The sequence below is a fragment of the Pezoporus flaviventris genome, unplaced genomic scaffold (assembly GCF_033815535.1).
Source record: "Pezoporus flaviventris isolate CSIRO_AGI_PZ_B2104156 unplaced genomic scaffold, CSIRO_AGI_Pfla_v1 ptg000025l, whole genome shotgun sequence".
NCBI classification, from domain to species: Eukaryota; Metazoa; Chordata; class Aves; order Psittaciformes; family Psittacidae; genus Pezoporus; species Pezoporus flaviventris.
Genome location: NW_026892573.1, coordinates 19,766,619 through 19,788,203, shown reverse-complemented (window position 1 = coordinate 19,788,203; position 21,585 = coordinate 19,766,619). Strand labels below are relative to the sequence as shown.

General features: G+C 42.5%; 1 protein-coding gene and 1 long non-coding RNA gene across 2 annotated transcripts in view; one reads left to right on the top strand and one right to left on the bottom strand.

The window, feature by feature from the left end:
- The window catches only part of CWF19L2 (CWF19 like cell cycle control factor 2), a 74,963-nt gene extending 65,992 nt beyond the window's left edge, over positions 1-8,971 (bottom strand). Inside the window, exon 1 of the mRNA XM_061457781.1 lies at positions 8,825-8,971. Coding sequence (XP_061313765.1) covers positions 8,825-8,884 — 60 coding nt within the window. The 5' untranslated portion in view covers positions 8,885-8,971. The remainder of the gene's footprint in view (positions 1-8,824) is intronic.
- A 77-nt stretch (positions 8,972-9,048) lies between these two features.
- LOC133271579 (uncharacterized) lies at positions 9,049-21,542 on the top strand. Its single transcript, XR_009744192.1, has 2 exons — positions 9,049-9,154; positions 20,999-21,542. It is a non-coding gene; the product is annotated as an uncharacterized LOC133271579 (long non-coding RNA).
- Positions 21,543-21,585: the final 43 nt, after the last annotated feature.

Below are 21,585 nucleotides of genomic sequence, written 5' to 3'. Positions count from 1 at the left end.
GTTTGGGTTTTTTTTATTTTATGTTGTATTTTCAAAGAAAATAAATCAAAACATGTAAACCAACAATAAAGGAAAAGGTCTAAGTCAAAGGCATCAAACAAGATGTTTCAAAAAATAATGGGCTTGCAGATCTCTAATCAATTTTTTTCAGAAACCTAAATAAGTAAAACTAAACACACAGTTTCTTATTTGTGCAGTGATCCTGTTCCAAGATACATTTCATTTACATTGTTTCAAGAATATATTTTATTCATTTGAAATACTGAGTGAGGTCTTATCTACCTACACTCAGCTTTTTCTTCTTTAAATCAGTAAGTACTTCTTTAAATCAGGAGAAACTTGTAATCTATCAGTAATCCCTAACAAATAAAGGTTGGATCTGCTGCACAAGCAATGGTCAAATCACATCACCCTCAGAGGCCAAAGAGTGAAAAATCTCAAGTGGAAAACACTTGAGTGAAAGCGATGAGAAAACCAACAAGTAACAGAAGAGCAACACCAAAGGAGAAAAGTACCACATCATAGCACAGATGCAAGAATAATTCAAAATTGAATTATAAGGGGTTATTTTTAATTAAAAGCATTCATGTCTAGGAAAAGCACACATCTGTGCATTTCCCAAAACACCCAGCAAATTATTTTCTTGTTCTAAACTTGCAAACTAAAACAGTAGTGTCATGAGCTACTGCACTCATCAAAACAAGACTCTATTTCTAGAGCTTAATGGCAATTTACATATCAACACCTAATTATTTGATTACTAATCATTATCATAAACATTACCAGCTGCTGGGTTCTACAAGTGCAGTTGGGAGGGCAGAGGATATAAATAAAAGAATATGTTCCCAAAATGTAAAAGAGAAATCTCAATAAATGAGTTGGGGGGTATTTTAGTTCTTCAAAAGTGGAAGATCATAACTGGTAAAAAACATGACTAGTAAATAAAACAAAAAGAAGCAACTCCGTTCAGCTTGTTTTAAAGGTAAAAGATGCTAAATAAATCTATTTCTATAACTGTTTCAAAATCTACTATATATTTAATCTCTTGATTATTGTGGGTATGGAATCTGCAAGCGGGATCTAATCCAATTCTTCTGTTGGTGACTGGGGAAGAATTACTTCTGAAGAGATAGTGAAGGTTCTCTCAGACTCCTCACTGTCCTACGTATCAAGGACAGAGTTAAAGTGCTTCCTTTTATCTTATGCCCAAATATACACTCTATAGAACAGAAGACAGACTAATAATTTCCAATATTTTATAATAAAAAGGTCCCTTAAGGCGATTTTGTTTTGTTTGATCTTTCCAGAAACACAAGTGCGAAAGTCAGTAATTTCTGCAAACTTCTTGGATCATCAGAAGCAAAGACCTATGCAGCTTCCCAAGCGTCTCCCCCAAAGCAAAAAGCAGGAGCTTCCAAGACTGTAAGCCCCAAATAAGTGTCTTGGCGACATTAGCCACATATGAAAAGTCCCTGCACATCTCTTTTTTTGCCTTTGCAAGCAAGACGATCAAAAGGCACAGAGATAAAGCCTTGCAGTAGTTTTCTCCCAGTTCTGTTAACCACTATAGCAGCAGGCAGTCTAATCATAATCAAAGTAACCTAAGCAAAGCAGAGAAAAACAGTACACTTAAGACATTAACCCATTCTCACTTACTGATGTTATCAATAATATACATATTTTAATGAACAAATTAACATCTTTAGGAGTTCATAAACTTTAGAAATAGTCTATTTTCTTCAAATGAGGACTGGTTTTCCTTCTTCAGGAAGAAGTAGGAAAGAAAAACCCCCTACCAATACATTTGCAAGTTTTCTCCTGCATAACAGTTCAAGCAGAGTACCCTCAAGGGGAGGTTGTTTGCATTTGTTTACTGCTTTCTTCTTTTTCTGAATGCAGAGAGGAAAAGACAGATTTTCATGCCTGCTCGTGTTCAGAACATAAAAAGCAAAAATGGAGTTCAAACTTAGCTAAGTACTGACTATTGCTAACTGCGTGATACTTAACCGGGATATCAATTACTTAAGCTAAATACAGAAGATTTAACCACTTTATCAAAGCTGGTTTAAATGGTACTATGTCTGAACTATTAGTACATATTACATATATATCTATACCCGATATATTTATACATACTAAAAATATATATTCATCTCTAGGCCTTGCAAGTTACAGTGTCTTTCAACTTCAAGGAAGACAGAAATGTTATTCCATCAGCAAAAAGGTGGCAGCAAGTTAGCTCCAGTTCTGAAGAGCTGACAGCAGAGTATTGTAGTGCAGAGATGTGGCAACTACAACATCCTTATGCTTCCATGCTACAAAATTCTAAACTGATTTTGACAGAAATAACAGAGTAACTACACAAGAAGCCTTGGAAATGTTTTTATTTTACAGTTTTGTACCTAAATTTCTCTATCAGCCAAAATAGGGATAAAGGAAACACTATAGCCACCTTTATCCCCCATGGACTGAAATAGTCCGTGTAGTGCTTAATACACTCTTTTGCTAACACATTCTAAAACTCCGGTGCAGAAATGGGGGCAGGAGGGAAACTACCAACCTTCAACATGTCCTTTCCTTACTTCAAATTTCAGTTCCTACTGCAAGAAAAAGAAACAGTTGAAGAACACATATATGATTGAGAAATGGATGACCCAGGGAATTACAGACCAGTCAGTCTCACCTCTGTGCCTGGCAAAATGTCAGAGCAGATTCTTCTGGAAGGCATGCTAAGGCATATGAAAAACAACAAGGTGCTTGGTGACAGCAGCATGGCTTCACTAAGGGGAAATCCTGCCTGACCAGTTTGGTGGCCTTCTATGAGGGGGTTACAGAACTGATGGACAGGGGTTGATGTCATCTACCTGGACTTGGGCAAAGTGTTCAACACTGTCTCACACGACATCCTTGTCTCTAAATTGGAGAAACATCAATTTGATGGATGGACCACTCGGTGGATAAAGAACTGGCTGGATGGCCGCACGCAAAGAGTTGTGGTCAATGGCTCAATGTCCAGCTGGAGACCAGTAACGAGTGGTGTCCCTCAGGGATCAGTGTTGGGACCGGTCTTGTTCAATATCTTTGTTGCTGACATGGACAGTGGGATTGAGTGTGCCCTCAGCAAGTTTGCCTATGACACCAAGCTGTGTGGTTCAGTTGATACCCTGGAGGGAAGGAATGCCATCCAGAGGGACCTTGACACACTTGTGAGGTGGGCTGATGCCAACCTCATAAAGTTTAACCATGCCAAGTGCAAGGTCCTACACCTGGGTCAGAGCAATCCCAGGCACAGCTACAGGTTGGGCAGAGAAGAGATTCAGAGCAGCCCTGCCGAGAAGGACTTGGGGGTGTTGGTTGATGAGAAAATGAACATGAGCCAGCTTCGATGTGCACTCACAGCCCAGAAAGCCAACCGTATCCTGGGCTGCATCAAAAGGAGCGTGACCAGCAGGTCGAAGGAGGTGATCTTGCCCCTTTACTCTGCTCTTGTGAGACCTCATTTGGAGTATTGTGTGCAGTTCTGCTGTCCTCAACATAAAAAGGACAAGGAGCTGATGGAAGAAGTCCAGAGGAGGTCACAAGGATGATCAGGGGACTGGAGCACCTCCCATATGAAGACAGGCTGAGAAAGTTGGGGCTGTTCAGCCTGGAGAAGGCTGCGTGAAAACCTCATAGCAGCCTTCCAGTATCTGAAAGGGGATGCTGGGGAGGGATTCTTCATTAGGGATTGTAGTGATAGGACAAGGCGTAATGGGTTAGAACTTAAACAGGGGAAGTTTAGATTGGATATAAGGAAGAAGTTCTTTACTGTGAGGGTGGTGAGGCACTGGAATGGGCTGCCCAGGGAAGTTGTGAATGCTTCATCCCTGGTGGTGTTCAAGGCCAGGTTGGACAGAGCCTTGGGTGACATGGCTTGGTGTGAGGTGTCCCTGCCCACGGCAGGCAGGGTTGGAACTTGATGATCTTAAGGTCCTTTCCATCCTTAACTATTCTATGATTCTATGATGATAAAGACAACAGTTCCATGAGCAATAGCAACAAAAAAAACCCTGATCCTTACAGCACTTTTCAGTGCTACTCAATGCACCCAAGAGAATCCCTGGAAGTCATGGAGTCTGACTTAGCTTTAGGTTGCTTAGAAGTAGAAAGATAATACTATGGAAAAGTAACAGAGACTCATAGAGTGCACACTTTCAGTAAGAGGCTAAAAAGTAATACTGAGTAAGTTTCTCACTGACAGGCTGAGAGAGCTGGAGTGGTACAGCCTGGAGAAGGCTCCAAGGAGACCTCAGATCAGCCTTCCAGTAACTAAAGCAGACTTACAAGAAAGCTGGAGAGGAACTTTTTATAAAAGCAAGTAGAGATAGGATGAGGGGGAATGGATTTAAACTGACAGAGGGAAGATTAAATTAGATACTAGAATTAAGTTATTTTCTGTGAGGGTGCTGAGACACTGGCACAAGTTTCCCAGAGAAGCTGTGGCTGACCCATCCCTGGTAGTGTTCAAGGCCAGGTCAGATAGGGCTTTAAGCAACTTGGTCTAGTGGAAGGTGGCCCTGCACATGGCAAGCGGTTGGAACTGGATGAGCTTTAAGGTCCCTTCCAACACAAACCATTATATGATATAAGGATACAGGGACAAAGCACCTCTAATGATTAAATCCCATAGAAAACCATGTCACTGCCTCAAGATCCTTTCCAACACTGTACAAAAAAAAAAAAAAACCACACCTGTAAAACCACAGTACCTGATATTTCACAAATTTTACTCCATCACACTTCCTTGTATTGCATTTCTCAGTGCTCTGTCATTCTCAGAACTTCACACATTAGTATCCCAACTCAAAAATGTTTAGTAATATTCAGAGAAGCTTATGAAAGTGGATACAGGGTTAAACCCGAAGTGAGATATCTCCAAAATATGCCTGTATCCTCCAGCAATTTGATGCTCAGCAGCTTTTCAAACAGTAAGTTTTAACATATATTTTTTAACTTTTAGCTCATTCTTGTTTGTATAAACCTGAAGTGTCAGTATTTGCAACACGCCGGACAAGTTCACTGTGCATCACCTGAAAGTGCACTTATTTCATCTGCTCCAAGCTGGCTACCTGCAAATTCCTTACTATGATCTAGTTCTTGTGTTGAAAGAGACAGCGGAGAGCAACTCCCTATTCCTTCTCCGTAATACTTATGATTTTACACAACTCATATTAACTTTTTTCAGCCTATTTTTCCCCCAGCCTAAAAACTTTAGTTTCCAGGACAGTCTGTACCAAGATCATTTCTGGCACCTTTCTTCCCACCTTCTCAAGATTGCTGTGTTCTCCTTGCAATGCTGGTACATGGACTGCATATGCTATTTGATATTATGCAAAAATCAGTAATATATCTGTGTAACCATTTCCTTTGTTCTTTGTTTCTTTCCCAGTAACTTCTAACACTTGATTAGCTTTTGTCTGAGCAATGACGTAGCACACTTATGCAGCTATTTACTCCCCAGGTCTTAGCCTTGAGGGGTAGAAGTCAACTCTGAGCCTACTGCTATATACAGAAAATTAGGGCTGCCTTCTTCCAGAAAATTAAGCTTCTGCATTTGGTTTTATTTAGTATCATACAAAAGTTGCAGATGTGGTTTTAAGATTTCCATCTGGGAGTAATTTGTATTCACGGCATTTTAAAAATATGCCGAACAATACAATGATGGTCTGTTTCTTGTTCAAAGAAAATCACAAAATTCAACACAGCTCCCATATATATATATTGTAATAAAGCAAATCCTATTGATAAAAAAACAAGCAAACAAACCACACCACACCAGACTTAGTTTTATCCTAACACCTCCAAACCAGTTTTTAAATATTCTTTAACAAGGCTGATAAGCAGCATCTAAACCTGCAAAAACGTATTAACACTGAGAGTTAGGACCTATGAAGCCATATTACCATCAAAGAGCTCTTGAAACATAACCTAACAGGAAGAAGTGTAGCCCCCACACTCAAGATACCATGCTTTCTAGTAGCAACTCAACTCTGCCAACACCAACCTTCACCCTTTTCCTGGCACAGCCTCTGCATGAATAAGTGCTCTCAACCCCAACTTTAACCTTTTCTCTATGACAGTAGCTCTGGCTCATTGTTGCAGTGTTTCTCCAACATACTGTCACCAAACCTCCTTTCTCAGGTTTATTGTCTCCCCAAATTGAGACCTACCTAAACACGATGAGAGGTTAAATGCAAATTGATTGCCTTTTCCATAGATTGCAGCATATTTTATACCACAATCCAGTTACTATTAAACCATCACAAAAGTGTTTAATGCTACATCTTTTATTGCAAATTAAAGTACTTTAGAGATAGTAAGAAAAAAAAATCCACAGATATTTGTAAAGAGGAAGTTAGACCAAAATTTTTAAATAATATCCTCAATGAACATTTTTGTTTTATGTTAAGCTGTTCATGCAAATAGAAGCAAACAAAAAAAGAGGAAAATGGTTATTTAATAAACTACTCAACTTCTGACACTGTGAAAAGGTTTTAAAAAAGCAACCATTTATCAATGTTTTTTAATCAGGCTGTCACAAGTAGGATCCCAAAGGATCAATACTGGGCCCCACACTGCTCAACATCTTCATAAATGATCTGGATGATGGGACTGAAAGCAGCCTCACCAAGTTTGCTAATGACACTGAACTGGGTGGCAAGGTGGACACATCAAAAGGGCGAGACATCTTATAGGCATATAGATAGAGGCTGAAGAATGGGCTATCAAGAACAGTACAAAGTTTAACGAAGACAAGTGCAAGGTCCTGCATCATGAATGACATAACCAAAGAGCACAGTCCAGGTTCAGATCTGTGTGGCTGAGAAGCAGCCTTGCTGAAAGTAGCTTGGGGTCCAGGAGAACTACAAGCTGCACAGGGGTCAGCAGCATGCTATTGCAGCAATAAAGGAAAATCCAATCCTGAGCTGCATCTGCAGAGGCATCACTAACAGAGATAAGAGATGTGAACTTCCCACTCTGGTCAGTACTTGTCAGGCCATGCCTGGAGTACTGTGTCCAGCGCTGGTCCCCACTACTGAAGAAAGACTTGGGCAGGCTGGTTTGAGTCCAAAGGAGAGCCATGAAGATCATCAAGGGGCTGGAGAACCTGCCCTATGAGGAAAGGCTGAAAGAGGTAGGTCTTCTCTCCCTGGAGAAGAGGCATCTAAGAGGGGGACCTCATCACAGTATTCCAGTACGTAAAGGCAGTTATAAGGAGGAAGGAGGCTCTCTTCACAAGGAGGAAAACACATGAAGATCAGAAGGATTAAAATCCCATCACTGGAGATTTTCAAGATGCAACTGAACAGAGCACTAGATAATCTCATCAAGGGTCCCCTTTCCACAACATGTCGGACCCAGTGATCCTCAGAGGTCCTTCCAACCAGGGCTGTTCTATGATTCTAAGAGAGTTGCAATGCCCCAGACAGCTTGCTGTACAAGTGGCACCAACTGAGAAGAAAAGGTTAAGTAGGACAATGGCATTCTACATACTTTTTGCTTCCAGTTAAGAGTATTCTCTGAACATCCAAGAGATTGAACTGAGCAAAGGAGCACTCTTAAATGTATCATACAGCAGTTCACATACAGCAAAAGACATCTTAACAACAACAACAAACTTCTGCAGGATAGTATTATTCATTAAGTTAGAGAAATTTCCCTTCATCTGCTTGTCAAAAAGGGGGAAGCACAGTACAGCAGGATCACCCCACACTTCTGAAGTCACTGAAGGGAAGTTCTATTGTCAGGAAATGGTTCTACAACTGTGCAATCCTCTCTCTGTCTTCCTGCGTTGCCTTGAGAAAAGCCACCACTACCACGCAAGCCTCAGATTGTTCAGGCCATTTTGCCATTGCTTTTTTTCTGAAAATATCTTTGCCCAGTAAAATCTGGTTGCTGCTTACTTTGGCCTTCTTCACTCAAAACACCATCAGCAAAACCTCATACTTTTTCCATAGTCTGTCCTTCTCTTACACTTTCTTACCATATAGTTCCACTCCTTAAACTTCAAAACAAGTCACGTCATCTAACTGATGTGCCATTTCCTATATTATCATTCATTTTACCTATGAGTACCAAACATGGCATATAGTCAGATTTTAAATACAATGCACCAGGGTTAACACAAGTCTCCAAGTCACCACAACTCTACCAACAAAGCACCTCTCAGAGAGGGCCTCCCAATTCTTGTCTAACTCTACAGCAACATATAACCAAGCAACATTCCGCTCCACAAAACCCAGCTGTCCAAATTCTGTTCCAAGTTACTACTACTCCATGACTGAAGAGCTGTAATGGAGGGATGCAGACTCCTTAGAAAAGACAGACCTGGACGACAAGGAGGACAATTTACCTTTTATGCCTCGTTTAAGGAAAGGCTGAGAGCTGGGGCTGTTCAGCCTACAGCAGAGAAGGCTGGGCAGTGGGGATGGTGTCCTCAATATATATACAAATATCTGAAGAGAGGGTGTAAGGAAGATCGACCCTGGCTCTTTCCAAAGGTGTAAGCACAGAAACACACAGTAAGTAAAACACCACGCGGATCAGTACCACTACAAGTGGCAAAACACATTAACTCGGGTTAACTCAAAACTAAATTCCCGTTGCTCTCTGCCGCCCGCGGTATCGCAGCCCAGCTCCGGTGGGGCAGAAGGGGTTCTGCCCAGGGCGTCCCCTCCGCCAGCTGCCGATGCGGGCGGAAGGCAGCGGCCTGCGCAAGCCGAGACCGCCCCATCCCCGGCCTGGGGGAGGTGGCACCCGGGGAAGGGTCGTGCCGTGCCCCCACCTTTGCCCGCTGCTCCCTGTGCGCCGCCGGGCTCTGCTCGCTCTCGCACCCGGACGCCATCGCTGCTCCACACCGGAAACCAACCGCCGTGCAGCAACCCCGCCGTACAGCGAAGCCGCAAAACTGTCGTAAACGGCGTTCCGGACAACGGCGGGGCGGCAGCGGCTGAGGCGGCGGAGCCGTTGCTCGTGCAGGCCGCGTCGCTCAGCCGCTCAGGCTTCGGCAGCGCTGTCGGTCCCATGGCACAGTTTCCCCAACTTCCTTCACAGCTTCAGTACCAAAGGTAGCTTGTGGAGGGTATCACGGCCTCGCAGGTTAAGGTCACAGCAGGTACCGTGTACCCTAGTACCCTACGCATCTGCAGGGATGTGCCCGGGGCGGGGAGGAGGGGAATTCAAAGTCACCTTTAAGCACTTGTAAGTTGCAGTTGGCCAAGTGTTTTTGACAAACCTGCTGTATCTCGGGTGAAGCGAATGTTTATCTGAGACATGGTTTCTTTGGGATTAGATCAGAGCATTATTAATCTGTCTGACACCAAATGTGTTCACAGTTGGCAAGAAATTATTCCCGTAAAGGTCTAGCAAGTGCTTGGGTAATTTGTTAGCTGTTTGCATGGACAGTATGCAAACAACGACAATGTGTTTGCAAAGGGATAATGGTAATTTGATCATCATTTCCATGGCGGTATTAAATATGTAAATTGCATTTGCATTTTTGATCAATTTATGCTATGACAGTTATCATCTCAAGAAAAACCTTCTGTAGATCACCACTAGGTAGAGCATGATAACTGGTGGAGCTTTGTAGGCACCAGTTGGAGAAGCAGCACGTGAAGCCCCTTTGGGGAGCCATTTACAAAGCAAACAGATATAAAAGACATTCCAGTAGGACTGACTAATGCTATGCTGTCCTTAGCTATATGCAGCATTTGGTGTTATTCTTAATATTTGTAACCTTCCACATCTCTAATAAGGCAGTACTGTAAATTTTCATTTAAAAGCACATTTCCAGTACTCCTGGTTTTAGGACATAAACCATAATGCAGGTACACTGTAGAATCTCAAAAAATGAAGAACAGTAAAACCCAGAATGCTATTTTATAAACATGATCATCTGCTGTTGGGGATTTTGAGAGCTGACTTTGATTTTGAAGCCAGTAAGTAGGGAAAGGGTGACAGAATTTAATACTATTTCCTCTCCTCCAAGAGGAGGATTTTCTCAGATGAAGCAGGCAGATCTGAAAGTTTAGTCTTATTCCGTTCAAAATCTTACTATGTATGAGAGTTCCTCACATGCTTAGAAATCTCCAGTGAGCCTAGAGAACAAGTCCTTGGTATACCAATTTTAATGGTCAGCTGGGCAGCTCTGTTCAGTTATCTCATTGTCAGTGCCAACATTAAACATACTAATAAAACAGCCATGCTTCAGAGATACTGATCTGTGCTGAACTCCAGCAGGGAGGCACTGACCTTGCAGAGTCAGTTATGGTTTCCTATTTAATGGCAGATTTTACACTTCCTCTGAAAGAAGCTGGTGACTCTCCAGCTGACCTGTGTTACAAACCTGCTGCTAACCTTCACTGCTTGCCTTCAGCATTCTGTAACCAAATACACTTGACCAGCCTCTATCAATGTCTTTATAAGATGTCTCACCCTTCTGACATGTCCACCTTACCACCCAGTTTGGTGTCATCAGCAGACTTGGTGAGGCTGATTTCAGTCTCATCATCCAGATCACTTACAAAGATGTTGAGCAGCATGGGGCCCAGTATTGATCACCAGGGACCCCACTTGCGGCAGCCTTAGTAAAAAACACTGTGTCTGAAGTTAGTGCCATAAAATGGTAGAACACCTTACTCAAAAATCAATGCAATGACAGTATCTGGGTTATTAGTTGGTCATGCCTGAATTGTGCAGTGAGTACCTGAGCTGAAAAAACAACTTTCTGCTGTCTGTCATAAAGAGTGCCCTGGCAGCAATAAAAAGCCCCCATGACATTGAGGACCCTGACAGCCTGCCTTGGAAGAGAGAGTTCAGCTTGCAATGAAAACAAATTATGAGAGTGCTGGATCGAAGAATGATTCACCCATTATTCCGTGTTCAATAGCAAGTCATGTGTTGTCTGCCCCTAAGAGGGTTATTTTGTTAACTTGCTCAGCTACTCTAAAAGTGAGTGCTCTCCTCAGCTGTAGTTCAGCAGGCCAGGGGTATGGGGGTTAGAAACATCCATTTTCCTTCTCCCCACCTCAGCTTCAGAACTGTACTAAAGAGACTCTCTCATTCTTCAGTGACAAATACTACTAATAAATGTTTTGTGAGGAGGCTGTTCCACATGTGAAATGACAACTCATTCAGTTCATTTCTTGTGGGGCTTTTACATGCTTTGTGTTTCCTTTGAGAAGTCAAAACCAAAGACTTTCATCAGATAGGAAGCTGACAGCAGGGATAACACCCATCCTGTCCTTGATTTTCCCGATAGATATAAGGAAGAAGTTCTTTACTGTGAGGTTGGTGAGGCTCTGGAATGGGTTGCCCAAGGAAGTTGTGAATGCTCCATCTCTGGCAGTGTTCAGGGGCAGGCTGGATGGAGTCTTGGGTGACATGGTCTAGTGCGAGGTGTCCCTGTCCATGGCAGGGGGATTGGAACTTGATGATCTTAAGGTCCTTTCCAACTCTAACTATTCTATGGTTCTGGTAACACACCATTTTAGAAATCATTTCTTTGAGGGAAATGTGTTCCTGCTCACCCTGGGAGGTCCAGAGGTGCACATGTCAGGGAGTTTCAAATCAGCTGCTTTCAAAATGAAACATAAATACTGACTCAGATCCTGACTGGAACAAAAATTAAAACTCTGGGGCTTTAGTTTGTCAGTCCTTATGCATCAGATGAATGCAGTAATAAACAGTCTTGCGCAGAGCTTCAATGTAGTGCAGTATGTTGCGTTTGGTTTTAATGTTTGCAGTGTTTGCTTTTGGTGAGATTAAAGCATAGTTTTGCTTTTTAAAGGTAGGTCACTTCCAGAAGCCACGTTGTAGCCTAGTCCCACAGGTGGTTGTATCAGTCCATTATTTACAAGAGCAGCAATACCTTAAGATGAAATTACAGACACTCTGTACAGAGAAACCACAGCCTTTGGCTGCTCCAGAGACCTTGGGGCTGTCTTTTGCCCTTTTCTCCTGCTGTTGCTCAGTCCAATGCACACTCACATAGGCAGCATCCAGCAAACTAAAGGAAGCTGCTGCAACAGTCCCCGTTTGACTCCACAGGTGAGGTATAATAGCGTAGCTGTGGCCTGCAAGCTTGACTCCACGTCTTTCAGGTTTTGCAACACAAAATGCAAGCAAACAGGAGCAGTGCCATAGACTGCAGAATTATGTTTATTTAACCTGCAAGATAGCAACAGAAAGAGACTAATCACAGTAATTCCTCTAACTCAAAACATACAAATAAGATAAATTTTCATAATCAACACTGATTCATTAAAAGGGATTGGTGCAAATGTGTTTCATTGCAGATCAGCTTCTAATTTACATCCTTGCCACATACAGCCTGAGACCCAAGAAATGTGCACAATAAATAAACATGCTTTTTTTAAGTGCATTGTTAACAGCACTGCCTCAGAAAGAAGAGTTAGAGATATTTTCTGTAAGACCAAGAAACAAAACTCAAGCCCATGCTCAAAAAATATGCCTCCTATTCACTGACATAAGAACCATTCATGCGAGGCCAGTTTCGCTTTTAATGAATGGCGTGCTAAATCACTGCTTTCACTGAACATGTTTGCAATGCAGAATAAGGTGATATGGGCTAGGAATATCTTAGTATGCATTTCAGTCTTTTTCCATTTAATTTTAATTAAATACAGACAATGTGATGCTCTGACTCCCTTAGAAACGTTGTTTCTTTGTCTGAGGCTTAAATTAATCTAGACCAGAAGGAGATCATGTTACTTTGTGAGTAAGCAGAACACGAAATACTGTAACAGTTTTCCTCTGGTACATGTGACACCAAGTCTAGCCCAGGGGCAGGATTCTCGCAGGTGACAGCTCTCTCTTGCCAGTGCCAGAGGTCTTAAACCAAACCACCTACCAGAACCAGATGCCTTTTACTGCTCTGTGTGCAGCTCTCTGCAAATCCCAGTTCACAAAGGCCAGGGCAGAGAATGCTGATTCTGGAGGAGAGTCTAATTCATTTCTTGTTGATTAAAAACAATACCAGACTGGTTGGAGGACTCAAAAATACTTCCTGTGTTCTGAATATGGATACTAGTTTCCACTGTCTTTGCAGTAATTTAACTTCAAGATTTGAGAGGCAGCAATATGAAGGAAGACAGGGAACCAGACATTTGGCTCAGGTGACATATATCCTCTCATTCTGGTGGTGTGGTGAGATGAGCTGCAAATAAAATACCTTCTGATCCTTCCTCAGAATATGGGATGCAGAATAAGGAAAGTGAGATGTGAAGTGAATTTCCTGAGCAAAAATCATCAGAGTAGCAATAAAAAGATGAGATAGGGAGCATTCCTCAAATAAATTATACTTTCTTGAAGGGCAAGACCCCTTCAAGAAAAGGGTCATGCTAGAAACAAGCTTTTCTGGTAAATTAAAAACAGCATAAGGTTAGTTACCAGTCAGGCTATTTACTAAAGGGCTTTATGTCAAAATTTCCCAGCCTGAGATACATAAAAAGAGCTTATTTTTCAGGAACCAAGAATTGATCTCAGAAAATCTGTGTAGACTTAAAGCTCAGTTGTTAAATTCATAGAGTAATTCCTTTATGTTCTGTGGAAGTCAGGTCTTTGGTCATGCTTGCTCCTCTGTGGATACTTAAGACAGAGAGAGGGTTCAAAGGCTCATCCAAAAAGTGAGCAGTATTTGGACAGTATTGAGGCTTGTGAGTAATCCACTGCCCAGAGGAGTGCAGACCTGGTGATAAGATGGCCTGTCCTTCAAGGACCCAGGGTTCACATCTCACATAATTCCTTCACACAGAGCCCTTCCCAGGATGGCCAATATCCTTTTAAAAGCCAGTGCTTGATTAAAGAAGTTCTATAAAAGGAGATAGTTAGAAGTAAAAAGATGCAGGTATGCAAAAGACTGCACAGATATCATGTCCTGCAGGGAGGAGCAAATAATCTGAAGAGGCTATTTGAATGGGGAATACAAAGTGCTAGGATTTTCAAGGAACTTAGGCATGGCATTACTTGTGAATCAAGGGATTATTTCAGTGTTGGTATGTCAGGAAATACGATGCAGGTGAGTTTAGAGGGCATGAGGCCAGAGAGAGGAAGCAATCGTGAAGGTGCAAAGATGGACAGCACACACAAACAAGGCCTCAGAAAAGGATGTTGTGCACAGAAGATTGATTTGGAAAAAAAGAGAAAGAAAAATAGCAGTTCTGCGTTGCTAGGCTTAGAGAGACCAAAAGAACACACCAAGACTATGCACTGTGCAAATCACTTCTGGAAACTAAGCAAGAGACAAGGACAAAAAAAAAAAAAGAATGAACAACCTCTATTTCTCATAATTGCCATCTTTAACTAGAAGAATAAGGCAGTGTGAAAAGCTGAGGAGCTTAGAAAATGGAAAACTGAAGGCAAGATTTGCCTTCCAATAGCAGGAGTGCAGGATTCACTGTAATTGTTCTAACAAAGCTTTAGTTGTTGTCAGATTGCAACTTGAATGATCACTGACCAGAACTGCAGCATACTGTAAAGTACTGTGTCTCCCTGAGATGAATGCTGTAGCAGTTCCTTGGCTGAAAGTTTATACTTTGAACTCATCTAAGAGTATGAGAAGTCTAACATTAAGATCTGATGTGTAAGCAGTTCAGTGTGGTGAGAAACGTACCTCTCCATTTTCTGCTGTGCACAAGGCATCAAAGATGAATGAGCTGAGGAGAAAGGATGGCTCAGCAACAGACTATGAGCTGTTTTTAATGTTAATAATTTCTAAACTCTGTCTAGGCTTCAGAATCACAATGTCAATTTTGTTCCAAATTCTGAACAAGACATCACATGAAGAGCACAAAATCATTTACAAAAATATATATTTCACACTAAATTATTCTACTGTCTTACGCTTTGGTTCGGTAGTTCCCCTTTCAATTGAGATTTCAGTAGGAATGTCAGACAAAGACATAACTAAGAATAAATACATTGATATCATTGATTGTTGTGTTAGAAGACTGCAGCTTGTCTGCATACCAATGAAATTAGTTTTGCATTTGTGGATGAGACTACATCAAGTTAAGAAGAGAGAAACAATGGAAGACCTTATGGAGTATATTGGGAGGAGGGAAGGGAAAAAGGAGACAAAAAGGGAAAGAGGGATAAAAAGGTGGGGAAGGGGATGGAAAAGGAGGGGAGCAGGCCAAGCAGAAAGGCAGGCTCACTCAAGGACATACACAAAGTGATTAGAAATGCAGGAAGCTCAGGGAGGAAAAGCTTCACAGGAGCAAGGGGAGGACAAGATTTCAAAACAAGAACAGATTACATTCTCAAAGGTAAAATGAAAGTCAGTGGAGACGAGGCTTCAAAACCTTGGCTAAGAATAAGTCTTAATTTTGCAACTGTCTGATAGGAGATGTACTGAATATTTTGCTGCTGACCTGAGACGTGGGCTTCAACATCAATAACTTTTCAAGTTAGATGATATGTCTTAGTCTAGAAATCTGTATCTAGTTTGTCAATGAGAGCAGTATTAGGCACTGGAAGAAGCTGTCTGCATTCAACAGGCATCTCTGTAGCAAGTATCTGGTGAGGAAGCAAGCGAGAGAAGGAACATCATTCATTTGTGGACACGTGAGATGTCAGGTGTGCACTTTCAGAACAGTTTGGACAAAGCCATTCAATTCCAGTTCTGCCCCAGGAGGACACACATCAGTTAATGCAGGGCAAGTTATTTGCATAATACATTAGGGTCCAAATGCTGCTGTCATCAGTGTAATCACTTCATATAAAGCACATTAGCACACATGAAAGAGATTTGCAATGATGAATGAAATGTCTTTCCCTCTTTTCTCCCCAATAAATTATAGAAAACTATAGTGACACATAGAAAGTGATAGTGACAAGAAATCCTCAACTGCAGCAGCAAAAAGTATGCACAAAACAAAGCACACTGGAGACAGTAACTATTAATCTTCTTTAGTATTTCTAGACAAATCTTTACTCTTTTCTTTGCAAATGGAAATTGTTTCTGTGATATTTACAGGCATAACATATCTGAACTGGAATTCTGAGACTGAAACTCATCCAGATTCTGTTAAATCTGAGAATCTTGTAACATACGGAAATATTACTTTAAATCTCTCATAATGCTTGGGATGGATTACCATCAGAGAATGGTTTGGGTTGGAAGGAACTCTAAAGCTCATCTAGTTCTAGCCCCCTGCCATGGGCAGGGACACCTTTCACTAGACCAGGTTGCTCCAAGCCCCGTCCAACCTGGCCTTGAACACTGCCAGGGATGGGGCAGCCACAGCTTCTCTGGGCATCTTGTGCTAGTGTCTCACCACCCTCACAGGGAAGAATTTCTTCCTCATATCTAATGTAAATCTTCCCTCTGTCAGTTTAAATCCATCCCCCTTGTCCTGTCACTACATGCCTTTGTAAAAAGTCCCTCTCCAGATCTTGTCTGCCCCTTTAAGTACAGAAGCCACCTCTTCTCCAGGCCAAACAAGCCCATCTCTCTCAACCTGTCTTCATAGCAGAGATGCTCCAATCTCTGATCATCTTTGTGGCTTCCTCTGGACTTGCTCCAACAGCTCCACGTCCATCAGGGGAACACTTTGTACAAATCAGAACATTTTCTGTATGCAGTGACAGCTGCATGACATTAATTTCTGGCACATAGCTCCCCAAACATGCTTATTGCCATTTATCTAGCGTATGTCTGAGCTCTGCTAAGGAAAGATTTACCTATATAGCTGACTTTCAGAGGTTCTCTTCATCCTGTACGCACACCAGCAGCTTCCTATCACTCAGACTAAATGCTGTTTTTCTTACCTATATTCAGTATTTCTGACAGACATTTACTTTAATTGTTACCACTGGGATCATGCCATTTAACCAATCACTGTTAGTCTCCACCCTCTGCCATCATGCTCTACTGATAGCATGCCATAGTTTCTATTCACCAAGTTCTTCTGTATAACATATTCTTACAATCTCTCTGCTTTTTCAGCTCCTGGAGGCTCAGAGATACCTTGATCAAATCATGAACCAGTCATAGCACGAACAGATGTGAGATACCTTGCTCTGTTCAGGCTGCAGATGAGCACCCTGTACCAGTAGCCAGGCCCGATTTGGACACATTATGCAGGTGCAGTATAAATAGTGTCACTCTTCCCAAGAGATCCATTACTTTCAACATGAAGTACCACTGGCTTCTCTGTGCACTGGCATCAGTCTACCTATCTGTTTGTCAAACCCTCACTAAAATACTGCCCCTCTAAATAGGTATGCAATGTCTCCGAGATGAGGATGAATTGCTCAGCTCTAGACAGTTTGTTCCTGTACTTCTCAAACCACTGAGACCATAAATAGGGATAAAAGACCTTGACCTAAATTCTGCTTCTCCTGAACAGATTAATTGCTTTCTCTGCTAAAAGCAGGCTGATGGTCTGCAGAATTAAAGGCTGAATACCTGGAAGATTCTTCTGAACTGCACATCTTGCTACGTCTTCATCCTGCTATACATACCATCCTGCATCCCACCATGCAATAGCTTTTCCAGAAGAAAGAAACTGGAATGCTGTTTGCTAATGCAGCAATGTGTGAATTCTCTATCTTGATGGTTTATAATTCAGCTGTCACTTCTTAAAAAACTTATAAACATGCCAATATACTTGTAGAAAATATGGCGAGATTAGGCAAAGCAAAGCTTGGGAGGGGGTCAGATACCACCTCCTGCTATGTGGACTCTCAGTACATATCTGCATGGATCCATGGAAGAACCTTGAGCTTGGGCAGTCTCATCTCTCTCAGACCTCATTCCTCCTACAAACCACCTGTCTCATGGAATTTTTCCCCATGCAGACATCTCAAATGGAGTTTTCAGCATAGCTGAGAGAGAGATCTGTGGCTTAAGAGAAGACACATCTCAGTCTGCCTTCGCCAGTGAGGAACACGCCTGAGGAACCAAACCGTGTGTGAAATGCAAGCAGAGAGGAGCAGCCAGCTGCACTCACACTACACAAACACGAAGAGCACATGCCACAGAAAACGTACAAAATAAGGCAGAAGGAAATGGGTACATATGAGGGGAGCAAGGAGTCATCCAGCTGTGGGATAGGCAGTAGCTACTCATTGCATCACTGCAAAGGGCAGAAGTAAGGAGGCAAGACAGTATGTACTATTAAAGCATACAGAATATAAGGCAGGTGAGTTAACCTAATCCATTTTGGAATTTGCAGAAATACGGACCCCAGTAACATGGGAAAATTGCAGGCTGCACATTGAGACCCCTCCCAGATTCACATAAAATGGGAAAAACCAAACTAACCAGCCAGTCCAGAGGATGAAGCTTGGCTTGCCTTAAGGGACAGTACTTGGGATGGGATCTTTCTGTACTGCCTTTTTATTTTTATGTTTGATAACCTATAGATATAGGACAAGGACAAGGGGTAATGGGATCAAACTAAAACGGGAAGTTCAGGTTGGATACAAGGAAGAAGTTCTTTACTGTGAGGTTGTTGAGGCACTGGAATGGGTTACCCAAGGAAGCTGGGAATGCTCCATCCCTGGTGGTGTTCACAGCCAGGTTGGACAGAGCCTTTGGCGACATGGTTTAGTGTGAGGTGTCCCTGCCCACGGCAGGGGGGTTGGAACTAGATGATCTTAAGGTCCTTTCCAACCTTAACTATTCTATGAAACAAAGAATTTACTTAAAATGAAAGTTTAAAGCTTTTTGTATTGTTTTTTGCACATGGATATTACTTCTTTTTTCCATATGCAGAACTTCACTAAAAACACACACAAATGTTTCATCACAGATGTTGTTGTGCACATAAAGATCTCAAAAAAAACCACTAAAAATAGAGAAACAGTTCTGGGAAAAAAAAAAAAAAAAAGAAACAAACACTAAATAGGAAAAAAAAAACAAACTAGGCAAGGATCAAACTTGAGACTTCTGTTGCTTGGTAAAGACTTGGAATGATCACTTGGAAGCTTCACCAGGAATAGGTTCTTAAGTAGATTCTGATGCTTTGATCTAGGACTGACATATAAATCTATCAAGAATTCTTCCATCATATTAAAACTGTTGCAGACTTCCCAGAACAGGGAATATTGCCTTTCCTACTGCGTTCTCCTCTATGGTGACTTCATACAGCCTTGGGGAGCAGTACAAGAGTTCATCTTTGCTCACTCTTCCAAGACCAGTCCTCCAAGCTTTCTGAAGAGAGCCTGTGGTCTCCACACAGCTTTTCGAGGCTCTCACTCAACAAAGCAACACATTGTTTTGTCCCTCGCCATCTGCTGTCCTAAGCCTCTCCCTGCTAAGCTGAACTTGAGCACTTTCAGGGAAATCCAACCCCTCTGAGGTCTCAGGAGTTTTGTCACTGGCAACGCTGCACCAGTGTCAGCCTGAAGGACCTCTATGAAGTTAAGCCCTCGGTGCTTTGTAGGTTTAATTTTTTTGCCTGCCCCCAGGACAACAAATCACATTGGTTTATACCTGGCTTTAAGCCCACAAATGCCCTGAAGCACTTGTTTTGTCAGGGCAGGACAATTCAATGCATCTGTCTGATGGAGGGTCAAGTAGGGTGGCGTAGTGGTCCCTGGAATAGGAGGCTGGGATCTAGAGGCAGTGACCTCCAAAGAGCCACCTCTGGCACGCCATCAGATGTTTGCCTGCATGTGTCCAGCACTAAACCATGGGTCATATTTGGGCCAGAGCAAAAATTCCCACCTCCCCATCCTGGGTGCACTAAGGCACTTTGGGGATGATGGGGACACAAGGAAAACTGGCACAGGAGAGGCACTGGCATTCATAGCACAGGAAATGGCACACAGAACTCTGCTTTCCCTTTATCTTCTATATTGCAAGTGAATAACCATTTAAGCACATTTGTTATTTAAGTAAGGCCAAAAAGGAACATAATTATGACGAAAACCACCACACTGTGAAACCTGTAACATTTAAATCCAATTGTTGACCTTAAAGAGTTTCAGCTCATTACACTTCCAGGAGGTAAAAGGGATGAGTACTGCAGAGGGCAGCTGTGGTGGCAGGTAATTCAGTGTTGTAATGAGGTCCTCAATAAACCTCTGCAATAGATTTTGTTAACGTCTACCTTCTGTCCTCCCTTGTAATTTTCTGCTTCACCACTTGATTCCTCTCTGAGCATCCTTTGACTTCAATCAAAGAAATAGTTCATAACATTTCCAGGCCTTGGAGAATGTCAGAGTTCTTTCAAACTCTCCTAATGTCTCTGCAGAGCTGACACACTCCTGGACCAGTCCCTTGCTCACAGCTCTTAGGAATGCAAGGAAAACCCCTTTTGGTTCAGTTACATACCGCAAATTCAACCCACACATCAACATTGCCCAAAGACGGTGTTCTCCATACCAGAACCTCCTTCCAGAACCAGGACCTGCTGAAATCCATCTGGGCTGCCTGGGACAGGGTGAAATAGGAATGGTGACTGGGAGCCATGTGCCAGCACAGCTGCCTCCAACCTGCAAGTCTGAGGCAGGCAGAAGGCCAAGTGCATTCAGCTGTCCTCCAAGTCCTCACATGATTCAGGATGGGGACTTGTTTAGATGCCATAAGTTACAGCAGCAGTGACCTGCCTATACCACAGATATTTCTGTAACTATGGGCAATTATCAATGAAAAAGGCAATGAGGGCATAGCCCAGCAGTGCTGGGTTCCAGAGGCACCAAAGCCAGTCCATTATACTTTGATTCTGGAAATCCATTGAAGGGGGCACACTCCTTTGATAGCACAGGAGCTGTGTTAAATTGTGCTGGTCATTGCAGGCAGTGGCAAAAATGGCCACTGTGAGTCAACCAGCCCAGCATCAGTTCCCCTCTACTCCAGCTCTTTGTTCTTCTGAAGTACAATAAATACCACTTGCTCCACTGCCGACATTCCAGGGTTGACACTACCCTGCAGAAAATTTGCATCAATATTGCCTTCACTTTAATCTTTTCCGTTTTTCTCCAGGGACATCTGTGCTGACACCCCTGGCATCCCATGAGCTCTGGTGCTACAGGCACAGAGAGCCCTGTACTCACAGGAGAGCAGGTGTTCAGCAGAGCTGGTCAGGGTGTTTCAGCTGGGCAGCCTCACACCTCAAAGGAGGTATCAACACTACAGTGAAGAGCTAGAGAAATCTGGGGAGTGACAGCATGAGTTGTGGGCGCTTCAAGGTCAAAGAAGAGAAAAAGGGCTCTGGTGTCCCCAGCAACTTTCCTGTTCCCCTTGTGGAAATCACTACTACCACAACCAAAAGAGTAAATTCCAAACTGAAAGAGAGCTGTGACCCCCACCAAAACAGGCAGGATATAACTTCAGGCAGCGTTTTGACTCTTCAGCTGAACTGCTTCACATGCCATTCATTCATTCAACTGGAGCAAAAGAAGGGAAAGGCAGGCCCTCTGTCTTTCAGAAGCTCAACCCTGGCCCTATTGATTTCCACTGCAGGTATTTTCCCACTTAATCCTCTTCACTGTAATTCACGTAAGTAAAATAAATACTCTGCAGAGGAGGTACCTGAGTTCGGCCATTATTTAACATGCACATAGTACCAG